Genomic DNA, 12,500 nt, shown 5'->3' on the forward strand with positions numbered 1-12,500 from the left:
ATAAATGTCAAAATGATGACAGGTCTGTTCCCTCAAAGCAATAGAGCAATGAGGTGACGGGGGTAGATCAATTCGCCAAAATACTACGTGTCAGTAAAGAAATGCAAGCTGTGTTATTTTTTCCAGTAACAGGAAAATGGTCAGGAATGAAATGCCTACGTTGTTTCAATGATTAGGTGAATTATCTGCCTATGAAAAAAGCCCGATATGCGGATAAATATTCCCTTTTCAACTTTGAGGGGCGGAGACTTCCCATTGACTGTGCATTATGTGACGTCACCCCCAGTCTTTTTTATTTTCGTTATTTTTTAAGATCAACATGCAACTTTTCAGCGTGGCAACAGCCAGAATATTGCTTTACATATTGTCAGGAGGTCATATTAGAAAAATCAAGTTGCCACTCGAGAGTGAGAACGAAACTCATTTTCTAAAGGAGCTACGAAATCTAGCCCACCGTCTACAGGCTGGATTCAAACTAGGCCTGGGCGATATGAGAAAAACTTAGATTTCGATTATTTCTTCCCAAAATTTTCGATTTCGATTTTAATCACAATATGAATAAAATCATATTTACATTGAAAAAAAAAAAATCCCAGGGGAGGGGGGCATGAAGGGCATGAGACATACACAAGTTTATATTGTATAGGCCTATACCAGGGGTACTCAATTAAAAGTCCCAGAGGGCCAATTTTTCAAAATTCCTCCCAATAAAGGGCCAGGCCGGGCCGACACGACCCCCCCCCCCCCAAAAGGCCTAATTCAAACCTGAGTCCCCATGGGCAGCATGTGATTTCCCATGGGCGGGTGTGGTGCATTGGTGTGGTGCACCACAACGCCCCCACCACTTTTCCGTATGAGAAACATTTGTTACCCGGATGAACCTGCTGATATCCATGTTGTCGCCGTGGTTGGCATGGAAAAATCATTTGGTTTGCTTTGCAAACCATCTTTCCGGTTCCCAGATGCTTAGAATTGTGGCGTGAACCGCCTGCCAGTTCATGATTAGGTGCAGGAACGGGGACCGGCACAGTTCTCTGTTGGCCTGAGCGAACCCTCTGTGTCGTTGTTAGGTTAGCAACATACACCACTTTACTGTAATGTACATTTGAATTCTAGCCTCTCTCTGTCTCTGGACGTGAATGTAAGGGCAGACACTATTTTCATGTGAATTTGAACTCAAGCGAGCCTCTCTGTTTGTGGCTCTACAACTTCTTAGTGGCCTCAGCCAAGTTGACCATATGGCGAACCCAAAAAAAAAATCTTTGGGAAGGTATAACGGACCCGGTGGAAGTTTTAAAGAGAATGGTGGGGTGTAGAGTGAAGGTGGGGTTTGCGTATTACAAGTTAGTGAATGATGTTGAGGCCGCACGCACATTGGCTCCGACAGCACTGCGGAGCACTTTCGCTTCCGATAAAATTCAGACCCCCAAACCCAATTTCACACGAACATAGCATTGAGAGTCAATGGGGCGGCGCCGACAAAATAGAACTTGTCTTTAATCGCTATCCGACATCTGCCAATGTCCGCGAACATCGGCAGCAGTGTGTGGGGTTCTATTGAAAACAATGGAATCAAACTTTTGTGGAGCAGTGCTGAGCACTTTGTCGGAGCCGGTGTATGGAAGCCCTAAGTCTTTTTTTTTTTGAAATTTGGGGACTAACAGGAATGCTTTGTGAGGTGGATGAGGATGAGAAGTTTGTGTTTAGGCTGTGAGCAGAGAACTGTTTTTTTGTCTTTTGTTTTTTTTCCACTTGGCAAACATTATGTACTGATGGTTCTGTAATCATTTGACATTTGGTCCAATAAAGGACTTTTTAAACCTCTTTGTGTCGTTGTTGAATGCAGCATATATGTGTTTCTAGGTACCAAAGGTCAAACAACATATAGTGTAAGCATCATCAGGCTAAAATGGCTTAATGTGAATTTGAAGTCAAGCGAGCCTCTCTATCTGTTTGTCTCTCGTTGTCAGGTTAAATCACCCTAATGTGGTGGCTGCCAAAGATGTTGCTGCTGTGCTTAGCAACATACACCACTGTAAATGTTACTGTAAATGTAATGTACATTTGAATTGTTTCTATTTTAATGTGAATTTGAACTCAAGCGAGCTTCTCTCTCTCTTTGTCTGTCATTGTCAGGTTAAATCACCCTAATGTGGTAGCTGCCAAAGACGTCCCTGCTGTTCTGGAACACCTGTCCACCAATGACATTCCTCTGCTGGCCATGGAGTTCTGCCAAGGGGGAGACCTACGAAAGGTGTGTGTGTGTGTGTGTGTGTGTGTGTGTGTGTGTGTGTGTGTGTGTGTGTGTGTGTGTGTGTGTGTGTGTGTGTGTGTGTGTGTGTGTGTGTGTGTGTGTGTGTGTGACTTTGTGTCTGAAAGGTGTGTGTGTGTGTGTGAAGGGTGTTTGTGAAGGGTGTGTGAAAGGTGTGTGTGTGTGTGTGTGTGTGTGTGTGTGTGTGTGTGTGTGTGTGTGTGTGTGTGTGTGTGTGTGTGTGTGTGTGTGTGTGTGTGTGTGTGTGTGTGTGAAGGGTGTGTGAGGAACATGTGAGAGAAGGGATGCATTATGTTAACTAACTAGCTAACTTACAATATTAACTTTGTATGTATTGAACATTTATGTATGAATCTGTCCATGTGTTGTCCGTGCGTGTGCTGTCCATGTGGGTGCTTTCCGCGCGTGCGTGTGTGTGGTGTGTGTGTGTGTCTGTCTGTCTGCATGTGCCTGTGTGTGTGTGTGTGTGTGTGTGTGTGTGTGTGTGTGTGTGTGTGTGTGTGTGTGTGTGTGTGTGTGTGTGTGTGTGTCTGTCTGTCTGTCTGTCTGTCTGTTTGCATGTGCCTGCCTGTGTGTGTGTGTGTGTGTGTGTGTGTGTGTGTGTGTGTGTGTGTGTGTGTGTGTGTGTGTGTGTGTGTGTGTGTTTTTCCTGTAGTACCTGAATCTTCTTGATAACTGCTGTGGAATGAGAGAAGGTTCCATCCTCATCCTGTTAAGAGACATATGTGAGTACACACACACGCACGCACACACACACACACACACACACACACACACACACACACACTCACACACACACACGCGCGCGCGCGCACACACACACATACACATACACATACACATACACATACACATACACATACACATACACATACACATACACACACAGACACAGACATACACACAGACGCGCACACACAAACACACACATGCACACATGCAAACGCACACACACACACACACACACACACACACACACACACACACACACACACACACACACACACACACACACACACACACACACACACATGCACTCTCTCTCTCACACACACACACACACACACACACACACACACACACACACACACACACACACACACACACACACACACACACACACACACACACGTTTACCTGAATACCTATTGAGTTTTGGGTTTCTCACACAAACACACCCAGCACAGCACTCCTGGTGGTGCTGCTGTGGGATTCTGGGAGTTCTGGAGAATCTGAAACCTGAAGATAAAGTCCGCACACACAGAGCTCCCGTTTCTGTTATTTTAACGTGACATTTCGGCAGTTCATCAGACATCATCATCAGGACTTTACTTTCAGTTTTCATGTGACTTTGCAGTCCTTTTGAGACGGATGTGCGTGTTTTTCTTTCTTTTCTTTACTGAAAAAGTTACGGAAAATCTAGCATGACTGCCAGGACACCCTGGTTCCCTTGGTCTGTTGTCATATCAGCAGGCCAAGCGGACACAGTTCCCCAGAAAAGGAGCGCAACAGAGAGGTCAAATGATTAAAGAGTGTGGGTTTTTGAGCATTCTATAAAAAGAATGTGTTCTATAACAATGCAAGATTCTACAATTCCATATTGTATTGAATGACGTCCAGAATTCTATAGAACTTTCACCGCCCGAACATTCCCGTCACACCGGTATGACGGTACACTCTTAAAGGTTAACACTGGTGGAAGATACAGTAGACAGTAGAGAAAGAGAGAAAGAAAGAAAGAGGGGATGGAGGGATGACCGAGGTGGGACTGTGAGAGAATGAGAGAGGGAGTATGGCCACTGAGAAAGACACAGGGAGAAAGAGAGGAGAGAGCGAAAGACACAGGGAAAGAGAGAAAGACAAGAGTATGGGAGTAAAGAATAAAGAGAGAACGTGAAAAAGATAGAGAGAGAGAGAGAGAGGAGAGTGTGTGAGTGAGGACACTGACTTACAGTAACAGAGACGAGTCATTGGTCCATGAGGTCACCTTGTGAGTAGTGCAGACATCCATACACACACACACACACATGCACGCCCGCATGCATGCATACTAACACAGAAACACAATGAGTATGTGCGTATGTGTGCGTGCGTGCGCATATTGTTGTATTTGTGTGTGTGTGTGTGTGTGTGTGTGTGTGTGTGTGTGTGTGTGTGTGTGTGTGTGTGTGTGTGTGTGTGTGTGTGTGTGTGTGTGTGTGTGTGTACCTTTCCATGTTTACTGTGCTGTGTGTTTGTGTGTGTCTGGGTGTTTACATGCGTACAGTATCTTCCTTTGTATAGCTGAATGTTTGATTTCACACCAAGTGATACGAACGAAATAACACACACTCACAAACACACACACACACACACACACACACACACACACACACACACACACACACACACACACACACACACACACACACACACACACACACACACACACACCTTCCACCGCTGTCACCAAGCCAGGTCATACAACAGACATACAGTGAATGAAATGTCAACATTTTATTCTAATCGTATACACTAAAATCATCTCTATATGAAGTGGTTAGTCACACTGCAGCACAGCCACAACAAGTACTGTACTCTACGCCATCTGAAGGTCAGACCAAGTCTGTGTGTGTGTGTGTGTGATTCCGCACTGAATATGATTCACACATTCACGGTACTCACGCATACATACAGTACATACTGTGGCAAAGGGGAGTTGCCCAGCCTAGATTTGAACCCAGGCCTCTGTTAGGGTTTTCAGGCCGACCAGAAAGGAGCGAGACACAGAGAGAGAGAGAGAGAGAGAGAGAGAGAGAGAGAGAGAGAGAGAGAGAGAGAGAGAGAGAGAGAGAGAAGGCATCTGTGTCTGTGTGTCAGTAGCAGACAGGATTCTGCATCACCTGAGTACATCACGGCTGCCTAAACCAGGCTTCTTGTGGTCAGCTTTCCAGGCATTGTAGATAGAACCTGTTTGTCACACAACGGAATAAGCATCAGAGTTATATTGGGAGCAGTGATGTGTAGTGTAGGGCCTTATTGTTGTAAGTGGGTCTGCAGGAGTACTCACTTCTCTTCTTGGAAAGGAGGAAACACAGTGGCGCAGCGCGCTAAGCCCCCCACATTTGGGCTTACATTGCCCACGGGGACCCCGGTTCGAGACCGGCCGAGGTAATTTCCCGGCCCTGCCACATCTCTCTCTCCCAATCATTTCCTGTCTACTCTCACACTGTCCTGTAATATTAAAGGCCAAGAAGCCCCCAAAAAATGCTAAGGAAGAAGGACAGAGCAGTGTATGGTGGTGTTGGTGTGTATGGCGTGAGTATTTCATGCGGTGATGCTTGGAGTGTTATTGTGTCTGGAGTGGAGGGCTGAGGGATACGCATGAGGGACACATGCAGGTGAAACGAGCGAAGCGACCCGGGTTCGATTCCCGGCCCGGGTCCTTTGCCGCCCCCTCCCCATCTCTGTATTAAACGCTTCCTGTCTACCTCTCACACTGTCCTGTCCATAATGAAGTCTAAAAAGACCAAAAGAATGTCTTAAAAAAAAGAAACGAGCAAAGTGAAGAGAGGTTAAATTCAGTGTTCCATTTTGATAGCTCAATGGTCAACAGGTTGTAGCAGCTAGTCAAAACCATTAAAACATTTATTTTGCTGATGTGATTAGCTTCCGTTGGTGATATTCGCTCCTCATTTACATAATATTTACTTGGCTGAATATGTTTTGCTTTGTCCCCGTTCGCTTGCCTTAGCCCCACTTTGCCTATGCCCTGCCCCGGTAGGGCACTCGTCTACCATGCAGCTGACCCGGGTTCGATTCCCCGCCCAGATCCTTTGCCGGCCCTTCCCCGTCTCTCTCTCCCCACTCGCTTCCTGTGACCACCTTCACTGTCCTGTCATAAAAAAAGTCAAAAAGACCAAAAAAATATCCTTAGCCCCACTTCGCTTCGACATTGGAATGAATGCCGAAGTTCCCAAATTCGCATGCATGTGTCCCTGGTGCTAGGGTGGGGCCGCGGAAGCACTCACTTCTTGTCATGGGAAGGAGGAAACGGCACTCCCTGTGGATGCTGAAGGGCGGTGGATGGTGGATGGTGGCTGGTGGGGGCTGGCGTGAATGGCGTGAGTCAGTTTGGCGCGATGGGGGTGTGTCATGTTGGCCCCAGTTATTATGGAAGAGTACTGTGATGGTAACACAACCCAAAATAGATATCCTGTCATGTTAGGTGTTTATATCCTGTCACGTTAGGTGTTTATGTTCTGTGTCTACTGTTAGGTGTTTATATTCTGTGTCTCTTTCCCAGACCCCTCTATCGAATGTGGTACTTTCCTCACTAAATACCACACCAGCATGATCTAGCCTACATCCTTCCCTTATACTTGTACTATGTCTATATTTACTTGTGCAATATTTCTTTCTATTCTATTGGCTATGCTACATACTACATCTACTGTATGCTTCATACTACTTGCTTATATTCTTACTTGACACAAACACACATGCACGCACACATGCATGCACACACGCATGCACGCACACACACACGCACGCACGCACGCACGCACGCACGCACGCACGCACGCACGCACACACACACACACACACACACACAGACAGACAGACAGACAGACAGACAGACAGACACAGACAGACAGACAGACAGACAGACAGACAGACAGACAGACACACACACACACACACACACACACACACACACACACCAGGCACGTGCACTCCAATACGGCAGGGGAGGCACGGCCTCACCAGCTCCAGATGAGAATGATGAGATGCAGTTAATGTGAATAATAGTAACAATAACAGCTATTGTTTTCGAGCATTTGCACCATAACTACCATTTGAGCAGTATTTAAACAGTTTCACTCATTTTCAATCATTTCCGTGGCCAAAATCGTAATATTTGCCCATTTCATGTCAAATTGCTCCGAATACGCTGAATTTGGGCCAACTCTGAACTGGCCTCACCCCGGATTGCGCAATCCCTCGTTAACAAGTTTGCGCGCATGCGCCATGTTGCTCGTTCTGTGAATGCAACCTGGTAATATTGTATTAAACGTTTTTATACACTTAATAGAAGTATGTATGGTGTGCCCTCATTTCCTGATATTTTTTAAATATTTTCTACGTGTGATTATCATTTATTTACTCTGGACGCTTTGGCATAACGCCCACTGAAAGATACAATGGTGAGGCGAGGAGTAGCCTGGCCGCAGACTCCTTCTGGTGTCGAGAGTCTTGCTGGACAGTTACGTCATAGCGAATCTGAAGTTCACAATACAGTCAGTCGGTGTTGTTGGCTAGCTTGTTCACTTTCACTGCTACAAGTGGATTTCATAACGAAACTAAGAGCATTCTCAAAGTTGGATTTCCAAGGGGAAAATATGTGATAAAGAATGGAGGACCGACAGAGCTGAAGGGTTTGCTACTCAGGTGACCGGTCAGAATAACTACCCGATCATTTCAAAGTGAGTGGTACAACACTGCAGAAAATATTTGTTTCCCCTGTGTCTTGTTTGCAACCGGCGAGAATGTGTGGAAGACCATTCGCATGGGATTTTACGACTTAACAATTTACTAAGGACTAAGGAGCCTCACGAAACACATATCCTCGCGGCTACTCATATTCAATGCCAAATTGCTTTGGACGTTTGGGGCGACGTTTGGGACTTTGGATGAACAGCACCAGTAACGTTAGCATGTACAACGCCAAAGTGAATGAAAAGAGCGGCGCATGGACCTGATGCACGGGTTCAGGTAAGACCAATTTCCTATGTGTGTGAAGCCTGTGTTTGTGAGACCCGTGGGGAGATAGAGAATCCGCCGTGATTCTGTCCAGTGTGGTAGCTCTTGTGATGGGCACCGGATTCTCATGTGCCCGGTAACTGTTTGTAAAGTTGAGTACAGGGTACCGTTGAGGTAAATCAAATATACCCGTGTAACTACAAGACTCTGATTTAATTCCAAGGTGTGGGCATAACAGAAATGACAGTCCCAAAATATTTGGTGACCATATCAAAGCGTGTGTAATATCTGTTTAAACGTTGACATTCGCTTCCTGCCAAACCTTTGTCCCACATCGCTTGCCGTAGCCTCGTACAAGTAGATGTAGGCCTACATTTGCACGAGAATCCAGTTCGTATCACAAAAGCCATCACACCGGTTTGTTCGCCGTGGTGCTCAGCGGTCTATATGACACCATGTTTTGAATCCTGTGTGTCTTGAGCATCCGCCGTGATGCTCAGTCCACATTGCTGCTGCTGTGTGGAATGTGAGATCACTGTTTGAATCCTGTGTGTGTGTGTGTGTGTGTGTGTGTGTGTGTGTGTGTGTGTGAGCAGTGGGCTGTGAAGGAGCTTACACTCTCCACTACTCTCCCCTCACCTCCCCTCCTCCTCTCCTCTCCTCTCCTCTCCTCTCCTCTCCTCTCCTCTCCTCTCCTCTCCTCTCCTCTCCTCTCCTCTCCTCTCCTCTCCTCTCCTTTCCTCTCCCCCTCTCCTCTCTTCTCTCCTTTCCTCTCCCCTCTCCTCTCTTTTCCCATCTCCTCTCCTGTCCTCTCTTTTCCCATCTACTCTCCTCTTCTCTCTTCTCCTCTCCCTCTCCTCTCCTCTCCTTGAGCTCCTCTCCACTCCTCCTCCTTTCTCCTCTCATCTCCTCTCCTCCCCTCTCCTCCTCTCTCATCTCCTCTCTCCTCTTCTCTCCTCCTCTCCCCTCCCCTTCTCTCCTCTCCTCTCCTCTTCTCTCCTCTCCTCTCCACTACTCTCCTCTCCTCTGCTCTGCTCTGCTGTCCACATTGGTGCTGTGTAGTTTATGTGAGACCACTGTTTGAATCCTGTGTGTGTGTGTGTGTGTGTGTGTGTGTGTGTGTGTGTGTGTGTGTGTGTGTGTGTGTGTGTGTGTGTGTGTGTGTGTGTGTGTGTGTGTGTGTGTGTGTGTGTGTGTGTGTGTGTGAGAGAGAGAGAGAGAGAGAGATCTAATAGCATTTTCTCTGCGGAAATGCAGTAAGCGTATGTCAATATGTAGGCCTACCTTATGTTAAGAAAGCTGCTATGACATATGGAACTTGTCGGTAGGCCTATTTGGCAATTATTTATTTGAAAATCTGATATTGAAAAAGTTGCCTCACCAGCCATAAATCCCAGAGCACGTCACTGACACACACACACACACACACACACACACACACACACACACACACACACACACACACACACACACACACACACACACACACACACACACACACACACACACAGAGTTAGATACATAAAGATGGGACAAAGGCACTGCATATGTACACACTGTAAAGGCACAGACACAGACAGACACATACACACACACGCACGCACGCACGCACGCACGCACCCACGCACGCACGCACGCACACACACACACACACACACACACACACACACACACACACACACACACACACACACACACACACACACACACACACACACACACACACACACACACACACACACACAAATATTTACCTTAGTTAAACAATAGTACTTGAGTAAACAATGGTGCAAACTTGTTGACTTCCTCTTGTGAGGTTTCCTCTCATTTATTTCAACTCAGGCGGGCATGTCTGTCTGCCAGTGATGTCACATGGTAGTGTGTATAATGTGTGTGCACTGTGCATGTGTGTGTGTGTGTGTTTGCAAGCGTGTGTGTGTGTGTGCGTGTGTACGTGTGTGCGTGCATGTGCCGCTGGTGCGTTAGTGGTAGTGGTTCAATTGAAGAGTTTGGTGGCCATGGTTATCTTTTTCGAACCAGAATATTTGTTACAGATAAAGAATTATTGCCACATTTGAAATTCTTCAATTCAATTCAATTCAATTCATGTGCAATTCCACATTGCCACAATTACCACAAAACACAACAAATATTCTGGTTCGAAAAAGATAACCATGGCCACCAAACTCTTCAGTTGAACCACCAGACCCCAACGAAGGATCCATCTCAAAATATCAAACAGTATATTACGACAGCGCTTCTCTCTCTTCCTTCTGTATAATAACTGGATGAGCGAATGTGCGTTCCTTCCAGGAGTCATGTAACACCGTGACGTCACTAAACTGCGTTCAGTGACAGAGATTGAGAAGTGAATCTGCGAGACAATAACAACACAGGACATGGAAACGTGTGAATATGTTTCTTGTGGCTCGTCTTTGGTGGACAAAAATAAAATGGATTACTATGAAGTATCACTGTGGCGAACCATTTTGCGGACGTAGTTGGAAGGCGGAAGCTGAAAGAGGTAGGTGCGCCACTTTTGAAAACTCCTGTTGTATCGTACCTGTGCAACCTAATGGAACTGTGAACCACTAGATTGACTTGTATGGACCCACACACCACGGCCAAAGCGTTCAAAAGGGTTTTAATGCACGCTAGGAGCTTTAAAACAGGTCAAATATCTGCCCGACGGGCCAGGGTTTAACCGAAAACAGCGCAATTGAGCAACTTTGCGCAGCACGCATGAAAATTTCTCGCGGTTTCCCCTTTCATCCTTTTCCCTGGGTCCACCCAAGATGGGATATGAATCCAAACTGGCCGGAATTGCCCTTTAAGGGGGACGTTGGCAGGCTTATGATGAGAGCCAAGGGGGCGTTTCTTCAAAAAAGGTTGAGAACCACTGTACAAGAGTAAGTCCCCTGGTCTCTTTTCTCCTATCCAGCCTCTGCACTGATGTACCTACACAAGAGGACCTTCAACACTCCTTTATTGTGAACCATTGTCACCGATTAAAAATTTACTTTACAGGATATGTATTTACAGTATGTTGATCCTTCCATTCTCCTCTGCAGCCTCTGCACTGATGTACCTCCACAAGAAGAGGATCATCCACAGAGACCTGAAACCTGAGAACATCGTCCTGCAGCAGGGAGAGAAGAGGGTGAGTAGTACGCCTCTGGGTATGTGTGTGCGTGTGTGTGTGTGAGAGTGTGTGTGTGTGTGTGTGCGTGTGCGTGTGCGTGTGCGTGTGTCTGTGTGTGTGTGTGTGTGGGTGGGTGTGTGTGTGTGTGGGTGGGTGGGTGGTTGTGTACCTTTTTGTGTTTACTGTGGTGTGTGTTTGTCTGTCTGTCTGTTTACATACTGTACGTACAGTATCTACCTTTGTATAGCTGAACGTTTGATTTCACACCAAGTGATAGGAAGGAGATAATACACACACACACACACACACACACACACACACACACACACACACACACACACACACACACACACACACACACACACACACACACACACACACACACACACACACACACACACACACACACACACCACAGCAAACATAGAAAGAAGCACACACACACACACGCACACGCACAATACAAACTAGTTAGACAAATAGAATAGATTCATAAGGTCACTCCCTACTTGTAAATTTGTCTGCAATAAACTTTGGCTGTAATGAAATTATGCAACTGAGAAAATCCAGTAAAACACGATCACAGTGCATGCAGCCATATACTGTTAGCTACTGCTCTCGTAAACCAGCTGAGGTTTGATTCATGCCCCGATATGTTTTCACTTATTCCAACATACTTGCACACACACACACACACACACACACACACACACACACACACACACACACACACACACACACACACACACACACACACACACACACACACACACACACACACACACACACACACACACACACACACACACACACACACACAATGGAGGTCTTCCTGCCCCCCTTGGGGCGCGAACCTGCGACCTCGTCAACTACATCAGTTTGGAAATGCGAGGCACCGTACGATAGCGCTGGACTAAAGTCCCCCAGCCCAACGCCTTCGACACTGTATAAGGCTTTAGGGAGGGAGGTTTACAAACGTTCCACGCCAACTCTGCGAGTAAGAGTCCGTTACACACACACACACAAGCACAAACGGGAACACACACACACGTCACACACGCACACACACGTCATACACACACACACGCACACACACACACACACACACACACACACACACACACACACACACACACACACACACACACACACACACACACACACACACACACACACACACACACACACACACACACACACATACAGTAACTGTAACATAAGTGTAACTTTCTGTGTTCCAGCTGATCCATAAGATCATTGATCTGGGCTACGCCAAAGAACTGGATCAGACCAGCCTGTGCACCTCTTTTGTCGGAACCTTGCAGTATCTGGTGAGTGAGTGTG

General features: G+C 46.4%; 1 protein-coding gene across 2 annotated transcripts in view; it reads left to right on the top strand.

Moving 5' to 3' along the window:
• ikbkb (inhibitor of nuclear factor kappa B kinase subunit beta) overlaps window positions 1-12,500 on the top strand; it is a 72,427-nt gene that overhangs the window by 37,069 nt on the left and 22,858 nt on the right. For both annotated transcript variants that reach the window (XM_063195440.1, XM_063195441.1), the window contains exons 4-7: window positions 2,137-2,254; window positions 2,928-2,997; window positions 11,086-11,174; window positions 12,398-12,487. In XM_063195440.1, the coding sequence (XP_063051510.1) occupies window positions 2,137-2,254; window positions 2,928-2,997; window positions 11,086-11,174; window positions 12,398-12,487 (367 nt within the window). The remainder of the gene's footprint in view (window positions 1-2,136; window positions 2,255-2,927; window positions 2,998-11,085; window positions 11,175-12,397; window positions 12,488-12,500) is intronic.

The sequence above is a fragment of the Engraulis encrasicolus genome, chromosome 3 (genome assembly GCF_034702125.1).
Source record: "Engraulis encrasicolus isolate BLACKSEA-1 chromosome 3, IST_EnEncr_1.0, whole genome shotgun sequence".
Classification (NCBI taxonomy): domain Eukaryota; kingdom Metazoa; phylum Chordata; class Actinopteri; order Clupeiformes; family Engraulidae; genus Engraulis; species Engraulis encrasicolus.